Here is a 21741-nt window from a genome sequence, read left to right on the forward strand (position 1 = left end):
GGCTACTGTCTCTCACTGCAGGAGCTGCAGACAGCAAACTGTCTTGTGTTGCTGCCTTAACCTGCCTCTGAGTTTAACCCCTCTGCGTCTGCTGAGTGAATTCTTAGCTCCAGAGGATGGTGAGGTAAGGGAGACAGTGCTCTCTGGATGAAAGGGAGCCCCAACTCCGAGTCCCAGCTCTGCTAGTGAGTGCTGGGTGGCCTTGGGCAAACTGCGTAAAGCCAAAGCTTTGAAACCTGGGTTTCTAAAATCAGCCACTTCAGATCAATATTTGGGCACCTGAATAAATGGCTTCATTTTCCAAAATGCTAAGCGCCGGCTGCTCCCACTGACTGAGAGTTGCAGGTGCTCAGAGCTCTGACAATCAGACCATTCATTCAGGCTCACGGAATGGATCTGGGCTCCCAGATCTGAAAATGTTGGTCTTACTACTGCGGCGCCCCCATCTGTAAAATGGGGTGAGACCTACTGTGTCTTAACCTACCATGAGGGTTAATCAGTTATTGTCTGTATTGGCACTTGGAACACAGATTTACAAAGGCCCAGCTGTGCTCCCACGGACGTCAATAATGGTAAAACTCCTTCTGACTTCAATGGGAGTGTGGCTAGGCCAATGCTGTGTCAGCATTAAGGAATGAACAGGCTTTAGAGTTTGGACCATTAAGATTCAGGGTCAGAGACACCACTGCCAGAAGCCAGGTGACCCCTTCTCTGTACCAGTCTAACGTTCTGCCTAGATCAGACAGACAGACAGAAATCTTTCAACAACCCTCAGCCACAAGACAAAATCCACTGCAACGGCCACTCTGTTAAACACCTGTTCTTGCAATAAAAACAGCCTTCAGTCACTGATCCTGTTACTGCAAGCGGTGGGCAGTTTACAAGCATTGCTTCTTTTGAAGCTGGAACTACCAGGGACTTGAGGGGAGTGAAAAAGCTCTTAGAAAGCTCTGTTTTTAGTGTTTCCAAAGTTATGAGGTGATTGCCTGGATAACTCCAGCAGACTAATTTAAACTGCCAGAGCTCTTTGAATGGAAGGAATTTCCTAGTTAGAAGCCTGAGGTACATGAGTTCTGTGTAATATTGCCTTGATATTAAAAAAGGAAAATAATCACCAGATATTACATTTTATCCTTCTCTCATTATTCTAAGGGGTGAGACTGAAGCACAGAAGATGTCTCTTATGGCCGGGGAAAAAGCAGGTTCTTCATATCAAAGCTTAGATGGTTAAATATTTATTCAAGTGCCCATCTCTGTTTCCCCAGGACAGCTGAATTTTAAGGCTCAAGTCTTACTGATCTATTATTCTCTTTTTGTAGCACAAAGTGTAACTTTTTAATACAGCTGCAAATTATAAAACCTGAGAATTCTTTGAAGGGAGCTTTAACTAACCAAAAGAACTTTTCCTCCAAACACATGCTCCTTCTGCAGAGACACTTCTGAAGGAGAAAAGGACAGAGAGAGGAAAAACACATTTGAGATCCCACTGACAGCCTGGGATGGGGCTGGAAGGTTGACTATGGGAACTGAGGAAGACACATTTATTCGCTTTCTTCTCTTCCATTGTTATGTTTCTTTGCTGAATACACAAGGACTATCTGGCAGATAAATATCTCCTTGTGCTGCCAAACCTACCTGGTAAATCCAGACATTCTGTTATGGACTTGCTACTTAGTTACCATTATAATCTTGAGGGTACAATTCTCCTCTCACATCAGTTTCAGAATTCTTTGGTGTTACTCCCGATTCACCCTGAGCTGAGATCAGAATCAAGGCTTGAGTTCCTATTACAAGGCAGCATTTTTCTGCAAAACATGACAGTTGAAGACCGCATTCCTCTCTCTAGGCATTGGGTCCCATCTCCTCACCACCATCCCTTCTATTCTTGCAGCCCCCAACTAGAAGACATATAATCAGCCAGGAGATGCCTGATAAAGTATACACAACTGTATCCTGTTTAGCATAAGAGAAGGAGCATGCTGTATTCCTTGACCTGGATCATCCTTGCAGAAAACCGAACCCATTAGAAAGAAATGAATAGGAAACACTATGTGACCAGGTGAAAAAGCTCAATCTGAATACACACATTCATCAACATCAATTAGAGTGTCTCAGTTGTTTAGCTATGAAGAAACTATATGAGCAGTTTTTCCCAACGGTCAGAAAATACTTGCAAACAGCCCTGTGAGTTGAAGCTACGCATTTATGCCCTGCAAACCTGGGGGCAGGGGAACTTCCTCCAAAGAACCCAGTTCCCTTCTGGCAGTTCTCCCTAACTCATAAGAAAAACAGTCAGAGCAGAACCCCTCACATGTTCTTTGGAGATCTCCTCACTCAGCCAACGCTGGCATCATTTAACCCTGGCTTTTATTAAGCAAATGTTACACAAAGTAGCTATAAAAGTGTTCAGTGGACTCAGTGGCTTCCTGGTCACTCTAGACTCAAGCAAGAAAACTGGTGTGGACATTGCAAATTCTATGGACCATCAATAGAGGCCTTGAAGTCACCGAGTCAGAGTCAGACAGAATGGAGAGAGACCTTCAATCCCGACAGTTCACTCATCGTTTGGGCCAATGAAGACAGACTGGGGAAACAAAGAGGGAGCTTTCCAGTCTCTTGCCAATATCCTGCCTTAGAGTCTTGAGAAGGCATCGGGTGTTTCTTACTGCTCTTTTCTTCCCGGTGACCGACAGTTTCCAAGATGGGGCAAGCAGTTTAATCCATTCTTGAGATGACCATTCTCCGGGGGAAAGGCTGCTTCTATCCCAGCTCTTTCCACATGGGCACAGGGGAGGCAGCCCACAAAGTGAGCACCTAGGCAACAAGGGAATTCCTCTGTGTTTCACTGTGGATACACAAATTCTAATCTAAATTCATAATCACGCCCCCCGTCATTAAAGTGGTGAAAGGATGCACAACTTCTCATTAAGGAACTCAGCCTAAGTTTCTCTTTCAAGCATGTGAAAACCTCTGTTCCCCTTGACAGAATATTGCAGCAGTAATTAACATTAATGACATACCTAAGGAGCTCCACATGCCAGAGCTCTGAGATAACTCCAGAGATGAGCCAGTCGGTTACCGAGGCTACATATCACTGTCAAGATACTGTATGAGGGCCACGCTTAGACAAAGCCGGAGACATGCCAGGTCTTTGGACAAAAATCCTTGTCTCCCCTTCACATCCTTGACAGATCATCAACTCGTAAAAGATACAGATGCTCATTTTGTTCTCCAAATTCCTGCATTTGAATCCTTTCCTTCCCCCCTCCACTGCAGAGATTCAAGGATCTTCCCATTCCCAAACCTGCCATCATCATCACACAACGTCCACCAGAACCCCTGTGAATGACTGACATTGTCCTTCAATAACATGCTCTTCCTTCCAGGGGCCAACTTCACTACCTCTATAGCCCAACAAACCCCTAATGGCCAAAGCAAAGAGAGACTAGGACCAAGAGTCAGGTTTTGTATCCCACAATGATCAGTCAAACCAGGGCTTGTGTGACAATAACATGGAACCCTTCAGCCAATACAACATGGTTTAGCTACTGAAATATCATAGTCAGACCTTCAAAATGAAAATGTTTAGGTCTTGGATCCAATTTGCTCATTTTTGGGATAGCATCCAGGATACTAACAGTTGAAAACAGCATAGTTATAAATGCACATGCTCCAGGAGTGTGCAGTCACATGGGGATGTTGGGAAAAGACAATAGAGAAGATGGATGTGGACTTTATAGCCAGTTCTGATGTACGTACTAAATGGTGACCCCCTGAAGAACATCAGGGAAAGCTACGTTGGTGCAGACTGGGTTAATGGCGGTGAAGACATGTTTTAAGGCACCGGATAAGCAGTCCCCCCCCAGCAGAGGGAGGATGGATGAATGGATAGCTTTATCTGAGTGCATCTCTTGAAAGCAATCTGTCAAGATACAGGACAGGGAGATTTAGGTGACAACATATAGAAATATGGAAATTACGCTGCTATGTTTGGGATCAGCACATGAGAATATGGAAAACTACGGTAATATTCCAGGAGAATTGCTAGGTAACAAAGGTGTGGGATCCAGCACCCATCTCATTTACACTGGTGACAATCAGGAGCTACTCTGCTGAAGTCAGTGAATACAAATCAGTTCAGGGAGAGGAAAATCAGGTTCTGTCTCTAAGGATGAGATTTTCAAAGCTGCCTAGGAGATTTCAGGTCTTTGGGTATCCAAATCCCTGCAGTAGCTTTGGAGCATCCCCCTATTTTAACATACACCGTCTTCCAGCTTCTCGGAGCACTCTGCCCACAGGTTTTGCACCAGAATACTAGGTGACTTTGTATCAAAATAACGGTATCTGAACAATCCCTCGTGTGGACACAGTTATTCTGGTACAAGGGTGCCTAATCCTGGAATAACTTATTCCCTTTCTTGTAAGCCATACCAGTGTAACCCCAAGTATTCCATTATAAATGCATCCTTTAGGGTGGTTTTACTGCTTTAACTATACCAGCACAGCTTACCACGCCTGACCAGTGCTCACACACACTCGGTCGTACCACTTTAATTTACACTTAGGGTATGTGTACACTTGAGCTGGAAGTGTCAATTCCAGCTTGAAGTGTAGACACACCTTCACGCCTCTGATAGTGCTAAAAACAAAGTTGTAACTGCAGTGGCACCAGCAGCCGGAGAGCCTTGCTGCCCCAGTACAACCTAGCATTTTGGGCAGGATCGTATCCAGGGCAGCTGGCCTGTCCCACCACTTGTGCTACCATGGTTATTTTTAGTAAGCTAGCATGGGTATGTCTACACTTCAAGCTGGAATTTACCCCTCCAGCTCCAGGTGCAGACATACCCTTAGCGCGATACAAGCCCTCCTCTGACACAAGCTGTCACTAGCAAGAAGCCAATCCCCGCAGGCCATGCAGTGCATTAAGCTGGCAGTAGATCAGTAGAGTTGGACAACCTAACAGTCAACAAGGCCTTAGGCTTCTCTATGTGTTGGCAATGGCTACAGGCAGGTTTAAGGGACCCTGACTTGCACAGTGTCTGTTAATCTGGGCTGTACAGTGGACAGCATAGGGCCGTGGTTAAAATGCCTGGATGTTTGGCAGAGATGGTGATTTTAAATGAGCTCTTGTAACTTGTGTTTTATGGTGCCTGGAGTTTACTTTTAACTGACTCAACTTTTGTTCTCCCGAGTGCCGTGCATTTAAGACCTTCCATTCAGTTTGTTTTTTGGCTTCTTGCTGATGAATAATCACTAATTACCCATGAAGAATTTAAATAGCCCAAGGAACTCATGAGGTACCGAACAGGCATTATATTACAAACCATTCTAATCATTTCATTTCAATTTCCAGACCATTCCTGAGATCTTCATGGATTGTGGATTTCTGGAAGCCAGGGGGACCTTTTTAGGAGTAATGTTCCATACCTCAGCATTATGGACAACAGCTGGACGCTCTGTCAAGGCAATTTGCTGCTATAGGCTCCAGAAATTTAGCCACCACTCAGGAACGGTTAGCGTTGTTTAACCTTAACAGATGCAGGCATATGAAAGTGATAAATTGTTACCACGTAGAAACAATCTACCATACGTACAATGCAAACTAATGCAGTAGGCATCATCAAGAATAAAGTGGTACATGGTAGCTGTCCCAGACAGGGCCTGGTCACTGCTACTGCTCTCCTAAAAGGATAACCTGCTCTTGCAAGCCCATAAAATCCCAAATCCTCTCCTAACATCAGGAACCATACACATGATTACATTACTAGGTGGGATCTTAGCCTGTTCTTTTCAGCTGAACTCTATCTATACCAATCTCCATCCCAGAAGCACAACCAATTCTGTTTCATCAGGCCTTCACAAATCGGATATTAACTGCCAATGGTTATCTGCCAGCTGAGCTGAAGACAGCTACCTCGCTAAGGAGAAAGAATCAGGAGTGAGAAGGCACTGGACTGAGACTCATGAGATCAAACCCCAACTCCCAGCACTGCCACGGACTCCCAGTGTGACCTCAGAGAAGTCACTAAGACTTAGGGCTTGTCTACATGAGGAAAGTGACCCACAGAACTACAGCGATGCAATTATACCACTATAGCTGTATTGTGTGGACACTGTTCTGGAAAAAAAAAAGTGACTGGCATAAAAGTGACATAGATTAAACTGGAAAAGGTCACTCTTATTCTGGAATAAGACTGTCTACATCAGGAGTTATGCCAGTATAACTCTAGCAGTTTAAATTCACACCACATCTTACACCGGTATAACCTTCCCATTTAGACAAGCCCTGATACTCCCTTTCTCCCACCCGCTGTCTTGTCTACTTAGAATGTAAGCTCTTCAGGGCAGGAACTGCCTCTTACTGTATATATATACAGCACCAACCACAATGGGGCCTCGCTCTTTGCTGGGGCCTCTGGATGCTCTCACAATTCCAATAATAAACATGAATGAGTGGAAGGAAGACAAGAGTCCACCCGGGAAGGGAGGAGCCACAAGAGAAGTTGGGCTGCAGGAACTCTGAAGGCATTTTTGGAGACGTCTCACATTTTGGTGGATCTAGGTCTATTTTAGTTCTAGTCCACTGCGCTTCATATAGCTAACTTTCTAGTAAAGGATAGAGGGACAACACACTCACACGATGAGGGCTTAATCTATTACAAAAATGCTAGGCAAAGATTAACTATAGTAAACTTTCTGATTGCACTATATATTTTATTGAAAGACACCATTTTGTTGCAAAAGAAGTGGAATTAGTTTATAGAGGGCCAGATTCTTCTACCCTTACTCACACTGAGCAATATCTTACTCTACAAGTAATCCTTTTGATTTCAATAAGACTACTCTTGAGAAGTATCTTACTCTATTAGAAGCCCTAGAGAAATCAGCCGGACCACTCACAGAGTAAGGCATTATTCAGTGTCAGTAAGCACTGACGAATCTGGCCCATAATAAATGTAAAAGCCACCTTTCTTCTCTAACCAACCTGAGGACTTAGCAGCTGAACACAGACTAGATAACAGCTTAAACCTTTGTATGCCTCTATCTGAGAATATAAAAAAGAGCTGCCTCTCTAATGTACTAATTATAATCCTGAAACACTAATGGGATTAGAAGGCAAGATTCAGTGGTTGCCTCCTAAAAATCATTAAGCGCTATTAGAGTAAATTAACCTCCACTGTTCTCCGAGCAGCTTCTGGGAGCCCATCCCCATCTCTCTGCATCAGAGTGATGATCCCCCAGTAGGACGCTGGAGAGATGGAGTGCTGTTAATATTGGTGCTTTCTTTCCTCTATTAATTTAGCTTAATAAACTCCTTGGCCTGCGGGGATTTGCCTCTTGCTAGTCACTGCAGTGGAGGGCTCGTGTCACACTAATTGTAAATTAAAGTAGCATGACCTGATGTCTCTAAGCACCAATAGGAAGTGGGAAAGCAGAGAGGTTAAGCAAACTGGAAACAGCATGCCAGGGGCTAAGGCCCCTTCTGCAATTAGCAGCTGGGAATGGATGGTTACATTCCACACTTCTTTCCCCCATGCGGGTGCCATCAATCCCTCACGAGAAGGCACCAAGCGCACCTGGAACGTGTAATTACAAAAAGGAAAGATTTACAAAGAAGGAAGCAGCAATACTGCTTATCCACAGCTGGCCTCCTAGCAGGTCTATGAGGCCGAGTTAATGCATTAGTCACTGGGGTGCCATTTACAATTACAGGGATAATCCACAAGGTGCAAGAACAGCGACCAAAGGGTTTCAAAGTTTCCCTTTTCTGCAGGGTAGAACAGGAAGCTTGTGAACAAAAGGACAGAGCTTCACTAGCTAGTTCCCGGGGATGGGCCATCTGGGCCACAGTACAGTGCAGACCTGCAGTCCAGCCACCCCGGAGTGCACAGGGGCTGGGATATGCTGTAGAGTTCCCTCTTACTGTCAAGATGTGACACAGTTTCCCCATTTGAAATGGCATTTTGGCTTCTTCAAATTCCTTGCTTCCACTAGGCATGACGGTAGCTATTCGGCTGCTCACATTTGAGGGTTTGGTTGTTGGGCGGGGTTGCCAGAGGAGCTAATGTGGTTGGCAGCTCTTAAAACAGGCGTGTGCAGACACCAGCCATGGTTTAGTGCCATGCCAGTAACGGGTTACAAACCTGCTTCAAAGATGTAACAGCTGCTTGGGAGAGCTGGAGGTCAGTGTCCATCTCCAGCCGCACTGTCCCATTCCAGGGTCTCTACAGATTGTTAAAGTCATCCAGGGGGGAAAGACGGGGTAAGTTAGGGCCTGGTATTGCTAGTGTGAAAAATCCAAAGCAAAACAAGCTTTGCTGCTATCTAGACAGCACATACTTTTCTTCTTTAGCTTTGCAGCTCACCTGTAAGGAAACATCCCTCTGCAAAACAGCCGAAAACACAGCGCTGAAGCCTCTGCACCTTTGGCCAAGGAGTTTTTATCACTGGTAGAACAAATGTTGCTCTCCAGCCTGGGAGAGCAGTGGAATCTCCACACCCAGAGTCCACTTAGCTTATTCCACTGACAAAGAGACCCACGTGCTGGGTAGAAGAGCAACACCGAGTCCTGCGTCTGAGAATGGATATTACAAACAAACCAGAGGAGAAACAATAGTGACATTAAACAGTTGGCACTGAGTCTGCAGAAAACCATCCCTATAGCTATGTACATACATGGAGGGGGACATGTCTGTAGGTACCGGACATAAGGCAGAGAGGTCGTTTGTGAGCGATACTAACAAACAGAGACTGGACATTGCAGATCAGAAACCAGTCAGTTCTGAAAATAGCATCTAAATCACTTTGTCCCCATGCCGGAAGGAGAGAGCATGAGGTCATTCTCCATGCCCTGGAAGCAACTGCCTCCCCATCCCTTGCTCATTGCATTTCACATCCACTCCACCACTGAGGATGCTGACACTTTAGAAGAATGCCCGGTCCCTGACTTGGCATGGTCTTGAGTGCCAACTGAATGGGCCTGGCCCTGTTCTGGGCATGAAGAATGAACAAGAATCAGCGTGTGTGGATCTACCAATCCAGCATCATGCCCAAGCGCTAATCCCATTCAAAACATCTCCTTCCCTTCTAAGTGAATAAAACGGCCATTAGGCATGGACTCACTGGAGACTGAGCACGGCTGGGTTCCCACTGCAGGAGGAAAGGTTTCACTCCCTAGACTCAGCAGTTCCAAGAAACATTCAATTCCTCTCCCCTTTCCGTATTAATGAGCATTATAACGATGCAGGAGACACCGCAACACTTTCATGCCACTTGGGGTACAGACAGCAGAGGAAGCCACGGGTAGGAGCTGCAGCTAATGGTGGGTTTGGGGAGCGGCTAACAAGAGCGGGGCAACCACAGCCACATCTCATTGGGATAGATGGGATGCATCTGCTTTAAGTGCCTACAGCTCATTTGCTAAAGGCTGGGGCTGCATTTTGGGGTCTCTGCTTCCCGCAGTCAGACTCACTTCAGCTGGAGTGTGTGCTGGGTAATCCCCACCAGCCTGGCCCTTTTACACAATGCCCCTGCCCCTTCAGACAGCCCCTATCACTTGTGTCTCCTTGTGCTGAGAGAGAGGGAATGGGCCCCTGTTGAGACCAGTGCCAACAGCATTTCCAGGGTGCACTGGCAGGAGATAGTCAGAAGTAGGCAGGTCTGCCCGGCGGGCTGACACACCACCCCTGAGTTCCAGTGAGCCCTGGTGTCAGAGTGCAAGGACTTTGATTCTGACTAGATGATACAGGATGGGACTATAACTTCCCAGCACAACAGCTCCCTCCCCTGGCAAATGATACCCAGCCTGTGGGGCAAAGGAAAAGACATCAAAATGCCTTAGTCAACCACCCCACTATGGATGATTCGCCATGACCCAGGGCATTTCTTGCTGTGCGGCCTTTGCCAAACTCCTCTCCTACCCACAAGCTGCAAGTACTGTTAATTCCTCTGAGTGAGCATTGCAGACCACGCACTAGTGCATTGCACACGTTGGCTCTGCTGCATTAGCAGCGTAAGGAGTCAAAGGTCCCCAAGCTCTGGATTTTCCTGGAGGAACGTGAAATGTGATCAGATTGGGCGGAGGGGTAGGTAGCAAAGATTCTTTCCTCTCTTGACTGCTCCTGTGGTGGAACTGCGGACAGGGAAGACAAATAGAAACTCAGAAAAAGTCACAAAAGCTAAAGAAGAGACTCGACAGCTACTAATGCACAAAGAAAAACATTATCCCAATAACTCAAGGTAATACAGAAAAATATGCACCAAAAGCCACAGAGAAAGGAGAACAGCAAAAGATTCAAAGCTAATGCTTAGGAGAAAGAGCAGGTTTCTTAGTACAGAGAAAACAAAGAGCAATTATAGTTCTAAGATAATTGTAAGAGTGGTTCTGTTTACAATAGTTCTTTGACTGGAAGCTTATCTTTGGAGAGGGGTCATCTTCTAGTCAAGTGTTTGTACAGCACCTAGCACAGTGGGGCCCTGATCCATAACTGGATCCCTAAGGTGCTACCATAATACAAATTAATAATAATACAACCACCCCAAAGGGGGATGTTTTCACGGTATAAATGTCAGGCACAGTAACCCAGAACACCTTTAATGACAGGCTCAAATCTCCACGGGGCCAGCAGACTCAGCCCTTCCTCTGAGGTAGGCAAGTCCCATGCTCTGGAATTCACTGTGGAAGCCTTTGGAATGAGACATGAAAAATGCAAGAGCTGTCTGAGCGACATGGACCTTAAAGATACCACCTGGCAGTTGTCATAGGAGCAGACCTGAAGGCAAAATTTCACACTCCCTTTTTCATTTTTTAGGCTGCTGTATCCCGCAAGCCAGTGGTGGCTGGTATTCCAATGGTGCTTCATGCACATAGGGCCCAGATCCTGCGTGGGCAGATCCCTGAGCCCCACTGATTTCCATACAACTTGCTATGCGTATGAGGGTGAACCTACTGCAGGATTAGGGCCTCGGTGTCTAAAGGGCTTTGGAAGCCGTTCGGGTAAGCGATGTCTCTCTGACTGTAAATGAACATCACTATAATCAGATGGGCACTGCTTCCAGGGATGCTGTCAGCTTCGAAATCACGGCTGAGATTTTCAAAGCTCTCCACAGGATCTGGACACCCTTTGAAAATCTCAGCCCATGACACTGGCACACGAGCTTATTTGTAAAACCTAATTTCCTTTCCCCTCTTCACGGATGTTGTTTACACTTTGCTCTCTGCTCAGATTGGGCAGCTAATGCACAGTAGCCAGTTTCAATTTGTGTCTCTCTCAAATGGTCTGAGGCTGTAATGTTTGGACTGAAAATATTGCAGGAGGAGGATGAAATCAAAACACTCCTTACCTCCCAGTTCTCTAAACTTTATCTTCTGAAAATCTTTTTATTAATATTGGGGATAATTAAAAATAAGTAGGAGCGCAGGTTAGGTGCTTAAATGGGAGCTGAGTTCTTTGAAAAATCTGGCCCCAATGCTGAGTGCTGAGCACTTCAAAATCTGGCTGGAGGAAGGATTCATTTCAAAAGGCACACAGTCAAGTTGAAATCAAGTCATCTGCAATAAAAAGCGTTAAAAAGTAGTTTCAGGGACACAAGTCTATCTGAGAGACCCCCACCAATTTTTGTGGTTTTCCTATTTAAAAAAAAAATTCTCTCCCCTATGGTCGTGTGTAAAATCCATGCGAAGCAGAGAAAAGTGATAGACTGCAGAGAGGAAACAAGCGACACAGACTCCAGATTTGCCACTGCTGCAAACTGCACAAAGTAAACAAAGTAAAGAGGGAGGGGGGAAATTCCCTCTAATCTTTGAGCTCCAGTGATCTTAGGTATTAGCAGAGTAAACAGGAATTTTTCAGAGAGCAGTGTGAGTTTTGACTGAAGAAAAGAGGAACAGAGCAGAAGATCAAACAACAGCAAAGTGACATCCAAGAAGAAAAGGAAAGGAACGGAGCACCAGGAAGAGAGCACAATCTCCGTGTATGCCTTGGCATGCATGCTGTACTGCAACATTTCATTAGAGAGATGCTCGCTCTACACTGCACATGCAGGGCATGAAACACTTCTCTTTGGCACTGACTGATGAGCAATGGTGCCACTTTGGGACTTAACGAGCTGTCGATCCTATTACTGTATCTGAGTATGTGTGCCCGACTTCGGTATCTACAAAGAACTATCAGACGTGGGTAGTGCACTCTGCTTTCATTCATTAGGGATACACAAGCTCTAATTCGGGAAAAGAAAGAACACTGCTTTGCTTTGAATTATATATGTATTCCCTACCACACAAGCGCCTGCACAGCCGTTACAGGTGGAAAGCAGAGGCAGGATGAAACAGACACATTTTGGAACCAGATCCAAAGAGCACCCAAGTTTGGGGGTGTCCAGTCCTGGTACCCTGGTGCTGGAGTATATGCACACTGGACATGGGCCACACACGTGATGGCCCCTTCCTGGGATTTACTTTATTGTTAACAAATCACGAGTCCAGCCAAAGCCTTCTCCTGAGTTTGGCTCCTCCTGGGTTTTCCCTGCAGGTCCTCCCCTCCCTGTCCATAGTTCCTTCTTTGTCAGAGAGGCTTTAACCCCTCATTCTCCTCAACTGGAGCTAACAGGACTCACCTGACCTGAGATCAGAGCGAGTCAGGGTAAAAGAAAGCTATATGCATCCCCATGGAGAGTGATAGAAACTTTCCGCCCTTTCCAAGATCCATGCCTGGGTTAAGAACATTGTAGGATTTAATTACAAGCTCTCAGACTGGGCTAACAAGTGTATTTCCCACTCCTATGAGATCAGGATGCAGTACACACAGGGAGCCAGACTCCACTGCAGGGTTATTTACTGCCACGCATCACCACGGCATCCAAGTGCCTTCCACATAAAATCACTGGCACTAGTGAAGTCCCTGGCAGATTTGGGGTCTTTGCCTCTTCCCCATTCCCTCTCAGACTGCAGGTTTCTATCACAAGGATCCTGCACTGGCAAAAGAAGGAATGATCCATTTCAAACAAAATCCAGGACACGGACCCACAGGAAGCCGGACATTGTAACAAAGGTCATGCCAGCAATTCAACAGCAGAGCAGGGCAGAGCTCAGCTGCGGGACTGAAACCCTTCCTGACTCTAAACAGACTTTGAATCCAGTTCCAGCAACCAGGGGGGTGAATGGAATCCAGCACAGCGATTCTTCGGCAAGAGAGCACCCCCTGCTGGCTGCTGATCCACAGAGCTAAGGAGGTCGGAAAATTAAACAAAACTGAGCTTTTGAACAACGAGGAGTCCTTGTGGCACCTTAGAGACTAACACATTTATTTGGGCATAAGCTTTCATGGGCTACAGCCCACTTCATCAGACTCATGGAGTGAAAAATACAGTAAGCAGTATATACATACAGCACGTGAAAAGATGGGAGTTGCCTTACCAAGTGGCAATTCTTCAACAAAAAAACTTCAAAAACAGACTCCAATGAGAAACTGCAGAACTGGAATTAATTTACAAACTGGACACCATCAAATTAGACCTGAATAAAGACTGGGAGTGGCTGGATCACTACAAAAAGTAATTTTCCCTCTGCTGATACTCAGATCTTCTTGTGAACTGTTGGGAATGGCGGACATCTACCTTGATTGCATTGGCCTCGTTAGCACTACAAAAGTAATTTTCCCTCTCTTGATATTCACCCCTTCTTGTCAGCTGTTGAGAATAGGCCACTTCCACCTTAACTGAACTGGCCTCGTTAGCACTGAGCCCCCCACACACTTAGTAAGGCTACTCCCATCTTTACATGTGCTGTATATATATTCTGCTCACTGTATTTTTCACTCCATGCATCTGAGGAAGTGGGTTTTAGCCCACAAAAGCTTATGCCCAAATAAATGTGTTAGTCTCTAAGGTGCCACAAGGACTCTTCGTTGTTTTTGCTGATGCAGACTAACACAGCTACCACTGAAACCTGAGCTCTTGAAGGAAGAACAACTGGAAGGCTATAAATAATACCAAGTGCAGACACATGAATAGCTGGGGGGTGGGTTACAATGGGGAACAACACAGTTTCCTCAGAAGTAAACAGCAGCAACTCTCTCAGCAAATGGAGCTACACTGCAGCAAAGGTATTTTGCTGCCTGTTTCCAAAGAACCAGCCACCGCCAATGGCCAAGGAATGAGAGCAGCGAGCCACTCTGGTGAACTCTGTTGCTAGCCTAAGAATAATGAGCATGAAATGCCTTTCGCTAGAGCAAAGCCCAATTCTTCCCACATTCCTGCCTGGGTTTCATCTTAAAACTCTCAGCCAGCGAACGCCTTGAAAGATTCTTTGGCTGCTCAGAGGAACGAGCCACCTGTGAATGCCTGTGTTCCTCTCAGTAACCAAGGATGCCACAGGTATTCACTAGCTATGCTTGCAGACTGTCCATTGAAAGCTGCCAGGAGGATGTCATGGCAACGCGCTCCTGGTCTAACGCTGCTTTTAATTATCGAATGAAGAGGAACCAGGAAACTGGTGTCTGCAAGAGGCCACTTTTCAGCATCTCTTGCCTATTGTCATTTTCACTTAATTGTTTCCTACCTCTGAAATCTTTCCAGCATCAGAGATTATCAGGCTGAAGAGGGCTCTGCAAACAACATCACAGAGGGGAGAGAAGTTTGGAAGGTTCTTTGCAGAAGTTTTTTTTAAAAAAACCAAATAAATCCAAGTTTTAAACTTGGCCTGGAATAACATTATTTCTCTCTCACACACACATTAATATCTAGCACTTGAAATAGGGCAAGTTCCAGGAACCCCATTTTACAGATGGAAAAATGGAGTCACGGAGATGTTAAGGGACTTGCCTGAAGTCACAGAAATGCACCCGCAGGGATGCACCGAGCTTTACAGACATCAAAGACACCAGACCTAGCTCAGAAGGGGAGGGACAGAGGTCAGGTGATTTACTGCCACCTTTGCAGCCCTCCCAGCTCCTAGAGCTGACTGGGGATTGATCTAGTGCCGAGAATAAGCTAAAGAAGATAACAGTCCCTCTAACCCATGCTCAACTCCCTCCTCCCCCAGAGCTGTGACCAAATACCATAAGAAAGAAAACCCATACATGTCAGTCCTTGCATTAGCCTGAAAGACCATTAGGTCTCGCGGGCCTGTCCCCCCCGCACCCCTAGAGATTAGGCACACTGCCTCAGCAGTAATCTTTTCCAGTTTGGAAAGAACCCAAACCTGGCCCTCTAATAGCATTTCCACTGATCAGAATTCAGCATCCCAATTAACTCATCACCACTCCAGCTGTGACACACAGTCCAGGCCAACATTGCCTTTGTGTCTAAGGACCAGGTCAGATTTAGCAGGCTGGGGCTTGGGATATCTGTAGCAAGGGCGGTCTTAGATTCAGTGCCAGACAGGTGGGCTGGTTGGGGTGGTAGATGGAGTGTTCACGGTTACCACCAACGGCTCCGACAGAGAGCAAGAGCAAGCATATCTTCAGCTTCCTTCCATCCACGGATCTCATACGTTCAGTTCCCCAAAACTTCTGTGGGGTAGGCCACTCTGCCATTTTACAGAGGGGGAAACTGAGGCACAGGGAGGTGGACTGACCCACCCAGGGCTACTCAGTGTCTGAACCAGGATACAAACCCAGAATCCTGGAATACCAGCAATCTAGCTATTAAACCACACTCACTCCGAACCACTCCCCAAGGGTGTGCACTACTCAGCCGTTTCCTAGCTCCATCACAGGGCTCCCACCCGCAGCTCCCTACTCTGCTCAGCTTGCGCAGGCACCGCCCCCAACTCACTTACTTGGGCGTGTGCGCCTCATCCACTCGATGGCCCAGCTGGAACTCGTGTGACTTGCTCCGGTGCAAGGCGGTGAAGCCGGGGATGAGGTGAATTAGTTTCCGGGACGACGGGGGCGGTGTCCCTGGAGGTTTCAGCTTGTTCCTCCGCCTCACTGGCGGCGTGCCGGGAGGAGTCATGGTGGTGACTATGTTAGGCGTCCGTGGGGGGGTGTGAACAGGGTGCCGTTGCCGGGGGGACGGCGGCAAGGAGCGGTGGCCGGCTTCCAGTGGGGGACATAGCCCAGGATAGCCCTCCACAGTCAGTCTCTCCACGTGGGCGTACGTGGGTCCGTGGGCCGAACCCGGGTGACAGTAGTGCTGCATGCACTTGGACTGCACTTTGGGGCTCTGGGAAAGGTGGGTTCTGATCCACTGCATGGATTCGGGCTGGCACACAGGGGTGTTCTCCTTCCCTGTTTCTGGCGTCGGCCACTGGATGGTCCAGTCTTGCTTGGAAAGGCTGCCTCCTGAGGGAACAAACAAACAGCACTTCGCAATTAGACACAGCTGGCGTTAAACACACGCTCCCAATCGCAGGCCTGATTTTCAGGGGTGCTGACCAGCCCTAACTCCCGCTGATGTAAGCAAGAGCTGCCAGTGCACTGAACCTCTGAAAATCAGGCCTCCTCAGGTAGGATCTTGGTCCTTATTTACAACAGCCAAACTGAGCCAGATGCATCACCTGCCTCTCAGCCTGTGCCCCAGCTGCTTTCTACCAGGACATCATGACTGACAAGCCCAGAGGTCAGGGAACAAGCTTCTGCCAGAGGACTGACTGGGCCCCACATCTTAACACCTTCAGAGTAGGGTGCAAAGACCTCTTCAGTCAGAAGAGAGTCAGGTTCCCTCTTTACCCCTCAGACCTTTCGGGCAGGAGGCCATGCATGAGATATTGGACAGCCAGCCTCCCAGGACCTACAGCCTGCCCAGGCAGTGCTGTCATGAGCCTTATATTAGCCTCCTGCTACTCTGCCTTTAAAGGGCACATTCCATCCCAAAGGACCCCAGAGGAAACACTAAAATGCAGCTGTTTCTGGGGTGGGAAATGAAGGGTAATTAGCACAGAACAGATTTTTTAGCAGGAGGCTGGTGGGGGGTCCAACTTTGGCCGGAATCCTAGGAGAATGGGCCCTAGAGAATGAACTGCCTTGGCTCTCTCCTTCCCATCCCACTCCCAGACATCAGTCCCTCTAAGTCAGGGTGCTTCAGTGGAGGCAGTCTGTGAAAAGCTTGTCCAGCTGCTCTCTGGGCCCTAACACTGTGTCTCTGTCTCCAGGACAAACAATCCAGCACCTTTCGGTAGTGCTAAATGCACACAAAAACAAGTCCAATTGGTTCCCGAGGCAGCTTTGGGCCTGCACTCTCCCCCTGCCCTGCAGAACAAGGGCTCCAAGAGGAGTGCAGCTTTTAGGATACTCTGTGACAAGTTCAGCACTGAAGCCGAAAAGGCTCCGTGAGTCACCCACGTGCACAGCGGGGGGCTGTTTTCACTTTAGTCCCTGGAGAGCCTGGTGCGACACATGCACTTAATGACCAAAGTGCTGAATGACAGTGACGGGATCACATCCTCCTCTCGAGTCCCACCAGAGGATCCAACGCGAGCCTCTCTGGCAGGAATTCTGCTGTCTCAGCTCAGGACACTGGGGAAATGGGCATGGCACGTTCCAGGAGCTGACACCCTCCTGTCTGCACGAGCAGTCCTCAGCCAGAGAGAGAGAACGCTGGGCTACAGAGCAGACAAGTGTTCTCCTTATGGAAACGTATGGATCACCATAGCTCTAGAGGCCTCAGCCAAGACCAAGGCCTCTCTGTGCTGGGTGCTGTGAAACCACCGAGAGCCTCTGCCTCAAAGTAGGCAGACGAGACAGACAGACAGAAAGAAGAGGCAGAGAGGGGAAGTGACTTGTCCAGTCCTAGCAGATCAGTGCTATAGCCAGGAACTGACTTCGGGTCACCAACTCCCAGTTCAGAGCCTTCTCACTGTATCCCATAGAGCCCCCTACACACCTCATCACATGCCCCCCCTCCCCACACTTATTCAGAATAGCTATTCCCATAGACTGACAACTTACACAATTTCAGAACCCTAGGGCTTTCCTTTCAATAGACGGGTTACCGCTCCATACAATTCACATCATGGGAGCACCTGGAAGCCCTGGTCAGGGATCAGAGCCCCATTGTGCTGGGTGCTGTCCACACACAATGAGGAGACAGTCCCTGCCCCAAAGGGCTCACAGTCTAAACAGAGAGGACAGACAATGGTTGGGAGAAAGGGAGTATTTTCCCCATGTGTAAGATGCGGATCAGAGGCAGAAAGAGGATAAGGGACTTGACCAAGGTCACATACTGGGCTGTAGTAGAGCTGGGAATTGAACTCCATGACTCGGATATGAGAGAACAGCCACAGAGATTCACAGGAAGGGCTGAAGTGATGGCTCGGTGCAAACACACACAAGAGTCACATTGCCTCAAAGGGTTCTCCCAGCTCTCTCACTTTTAAGCCACGCTTGGCAGCTAAGATTTTTTTCCCCTCTGTCTGGTCTAGCACCTCCTCCACCGCTTCCCCCTCCACCCCGCTCACATGCATCCAGCCTTCCCTTCCCTCTGCTTCTGTGTCCGCTCACGCTCTAAGTGGTGCCCAATGGATTCCACCTTCCTCGAGTGCCACCAGGACTCCAACTGTCTGACAAGCGCCAGCATCTCTTCCTCTCCCACCCGGCCAATTCTCGCTTTCATATACACACAGACACACACACTGCACACTTCCATTTCTGCAGTTTGGAGAGGTGGGGAATAAATAAAAGAAGCCACAAAGTGCCAACTAGCACAGTGGTGGGTACACCACCCATCTGCAGTGACACTTTAGCAGTGTTTAAATGATGAGCCAGATTCAAGCACTCTTGTCCCAGTTCTTTTGATCCTCTCCTCTAATAAGACTTGAATCAAAATGGATTCTTTTCTTTTAAAAAGGGAGATTTTTTTCTCCCTCCCCCACTTTCTTTCGTTATTAATTGCCCATTCTTTTCGTGGGACTCATTTTATTTCAAGCGCTTGAGAAGAAAAAGAGGAATGGGCTTTGGAAATGAAAGGTGTAGGATTTGATCAAAAAGAGCTTGGGGGGCGTTTTCTCTGAATTGTACTGCTAAGGTGAGGGGAGAAGTTCTTATCAAAGGGAGAGACGCGGGGCTCAGGAAAGTCTGTCTTCAGATTAAAATTGAGCAGGTGAGTGGAAGTAAGATTTTGAGAGGCTGGTGTGAACATCAGAGACGGTTTGTAGTGCTCGAGTGTCCACTTACTATTTTAATATTACTGGGTCAGGGGAGCTTTCGAAGAGTTCAGTGGCTTCTTTAGGGGAACATGTCTGTTACCATTAAAAAAAAAACCCACAGCCCCAAACCACATTTTAACTCCAAACATCTTTCTGCATCTGTTGCAGAACACAGAGGGGAGTCTATACTGAGGCTGTTGGGCACAGACATACCCTGCGGTTCTCTCTGGTTCCCAGGCTGGCTAACAAAGATAGGGCCACCATGCAGAGTCTGCTGACATACCAGCCCGCACCCAGCAATGGTGGAAGGGGCTGCTGCTGCCTTTATGTTATGAATGAAACCCATGGGATCGAGAACAAAGAGAATTGTTAAAATCTCATGTCCTTTTCACTCTTCACTCTCCACTCTAGCATGCAGGCCAGGCAACGGACTCCTTCCTGGTGGCTGGAGAAAAAAATCTTCACGCACCCCTACCACCAGCTCTGCAGCATTGCCGTGGCAAACGCTCTGTGGGAGGGAATGGCACAGCGGCAGATCCAGCGGTCCCACATCTCTCCTTCCCAGCACGGCCCATCAGCCTGAGCTCTGGGAGCTTGTACAAGAAGAGTTCTGCAGAGTGCGGGGTCCCCATGCACCTCCTCTGCCCTGCACACAGCACATGCTCACCATGACGCGTTCCTCAGGGGACCTGAAATGGGCTGATCCAAAAGCCCATTGACATCAATGGGAGTTCTTTCCACTGGCTTCAACAGGCTTTGGATCAGACCCAGATTCCCAGGGCTATTTCTGAATGAGGAAGGGGTAAAGAGCAGGCAGGACACAGAGAATAGCCAAGACGTGAAGATACGACACACCAGCTCCAAACAACAATCAGATTCTTCAGGTGACAAATCACTCACTTAGTACGTTATAACTTGATGGAAAGGAGCCTGTTCAGGCCCAGAAATACATGTCTGAGCAGTGACATTCGCAGTCCTCCTGGGGAGCAGCCCCATGGACATGTCTGGTATGAGTGGGAAGATTTCCAAATGAGAAGTACAGGGAGGAGGTGGGGAAATAGTATCCAGAATGGGATGGGGTCGGGGGTATGCGGCACATTAACTGATGGCCAACACAGAAGAGAAGCTGAAGGCAAAGGACGGAAGATGGGAAGAAAGTTGTGTCAGTAAATAGAGCAGGAGAAGATGAAATGGGGAAGAGAACAGGCCAGTAAAGCAGTACATGCAGGAGTGAAGCCAAGGATAGAGACTCCCCCAAGCCAAGCTATACTTTGCAGGTTCTACGTGAGCTGAGATTAAAGAGCCAGACCTTCAGCTGATGGAAATGGACATCGTTCCACTGAGCCTGTCTGCATTTCCACCAGCTGAAGGCACAGCTCAGAGATTTCAGTTCTAAGGACAGGTCACAAGAGTGCTAGCCCCCTCCCAATGCAGGGCTCTTCCCTAGGGCCTCATCTAGTCTAATTTAAAATGTGTCGAGCAATGGGGCCTCCATCACTTCCCTTGTGGGGCTATAGCACAGCCTAATGCAGCAGATAAATTACTCAGCTATTACAGTGATGAGCACGGTAGCAATGATTAGATTAGATTCAGTTCTTCAATGTTTTTCTCCTCAAAGGGCAAGTCTCTAAGGGAGAACTCCAGGATGGCAGCGTGAAGGCTGCACTGGGGACCTCCACGGGTGCTGGTAGAAGCCCTTCCCAATCCCTCCAGGCTGCGCAGCCAGAGGACAGCCACTCCACAGCTACCACTGACATCTCAGAGCTGGAACAGCCTGCACCATCCAGTGTGGTCCCCCTTCATGGAGAACTGGCCAATGGACCCACTAGCCCATTCCTCTCCCAACCCAATCCCCTCGTGCCCATGGAGCACCAGCAAAGCTAAGCTCCACAGAATGCAGAAGACAAGGACCACGGGGAAGGGTCCCTGCATTTTGCCTTTTATGACAGCAGAGCCACACCCATGGTGGGCTCAAGGCCCTCAAGGGACATGGGGTGGGCGGGAGGATTTGGCCCCAAGAAAGTTGATCTTGCTGAAAAATGGATGCGGAGAAAAGCAGCTGGGATCAGTATGAGCCTACAAAACAGCCATTGCTCCTCCTTGTTTAAAATGTTCTATAAATCAGCTAATACAAAATGCACAATAAAGTTCAACAGTCAGCAAAAGCAGCAGAGTCCTGTGGCACCTTATAGACTAACAGACGTATTGGAGCATGAGCTTTGGTGGGTGAATACCCACTTCGCCGGATGCATGCAGTTGCTGATACGCAGTAAAGGTCCTCAGCCAAACATCTTAGGCCTTATCTATCTACAAAAGTGCTTTAACTACATTGGTACAGCTAGAACACTACAACCCTCCTAGTGTAGATGGAATGATACCCGGCGAAAGGTGCTTAGACCGGTATAGCTTGCTCCCACTCCCAGTTATACCAGGATAAGGTACAGTCTACACTACAGAGATTGTACCAGCATAGCTACGTTGCCCTAGCTATACTGGCACAGCGCTGTAGTGTAGACACAGCCTACACCCATAAAAGAGGTTTCTCCATCAGTGTAGGAACACCATCTCGCCAAGCAATGGTAGCTATGCTGACAGAGGTATGTTTCTGTTGACGTAGTTTATCTATGCTGGGAGTTAGGTCAATGCAGCTATGTCAG

At 47.6% G+C, this 21741-nt stretch overlaps 1 protein-coding gene across 3 annotated transcripts in view; it reads right to left on the minus strand.

The window, feature by feature from the left end:
- The window catches only part of KSR2 (kinase suppressor of ras 2), a 250094-nt gene that overhangs the window by 196785 nt on the left and 31568 nt on the right, over nucleotides 1-21741 (minus strand). For all 3 annotated transcript variants that reach the window (XM_050924133.1, XM_050924132.1, XM_050924134.1), the window contains exon 3: nucleotides 15779-16283. In XM_050924133.1, the coding sequence (XP_050780090.1) occupies nucleotides 15779-16283 (505 nt within the window). The remainder of the gene's footprint in view (nucleotides 1-15778; nucleotides 16284-21741) is intronic.

This window comes from Gopherus flavomarginatus, chromosome 15 (genome assembly GCF_025201925.1).
Source record: "Gopherus flavomarginatus isolate rGopFla2 chromosome 15, rGopFla2.mat.asm, whole genome shotgun sequence".
Taxonomy (NCBI): domain Eukaryota; kingdom Metazoa; phylum Chordata; order Testudines; family Testudinidae; genus Gopherus; species Gopherus flavomarginatus.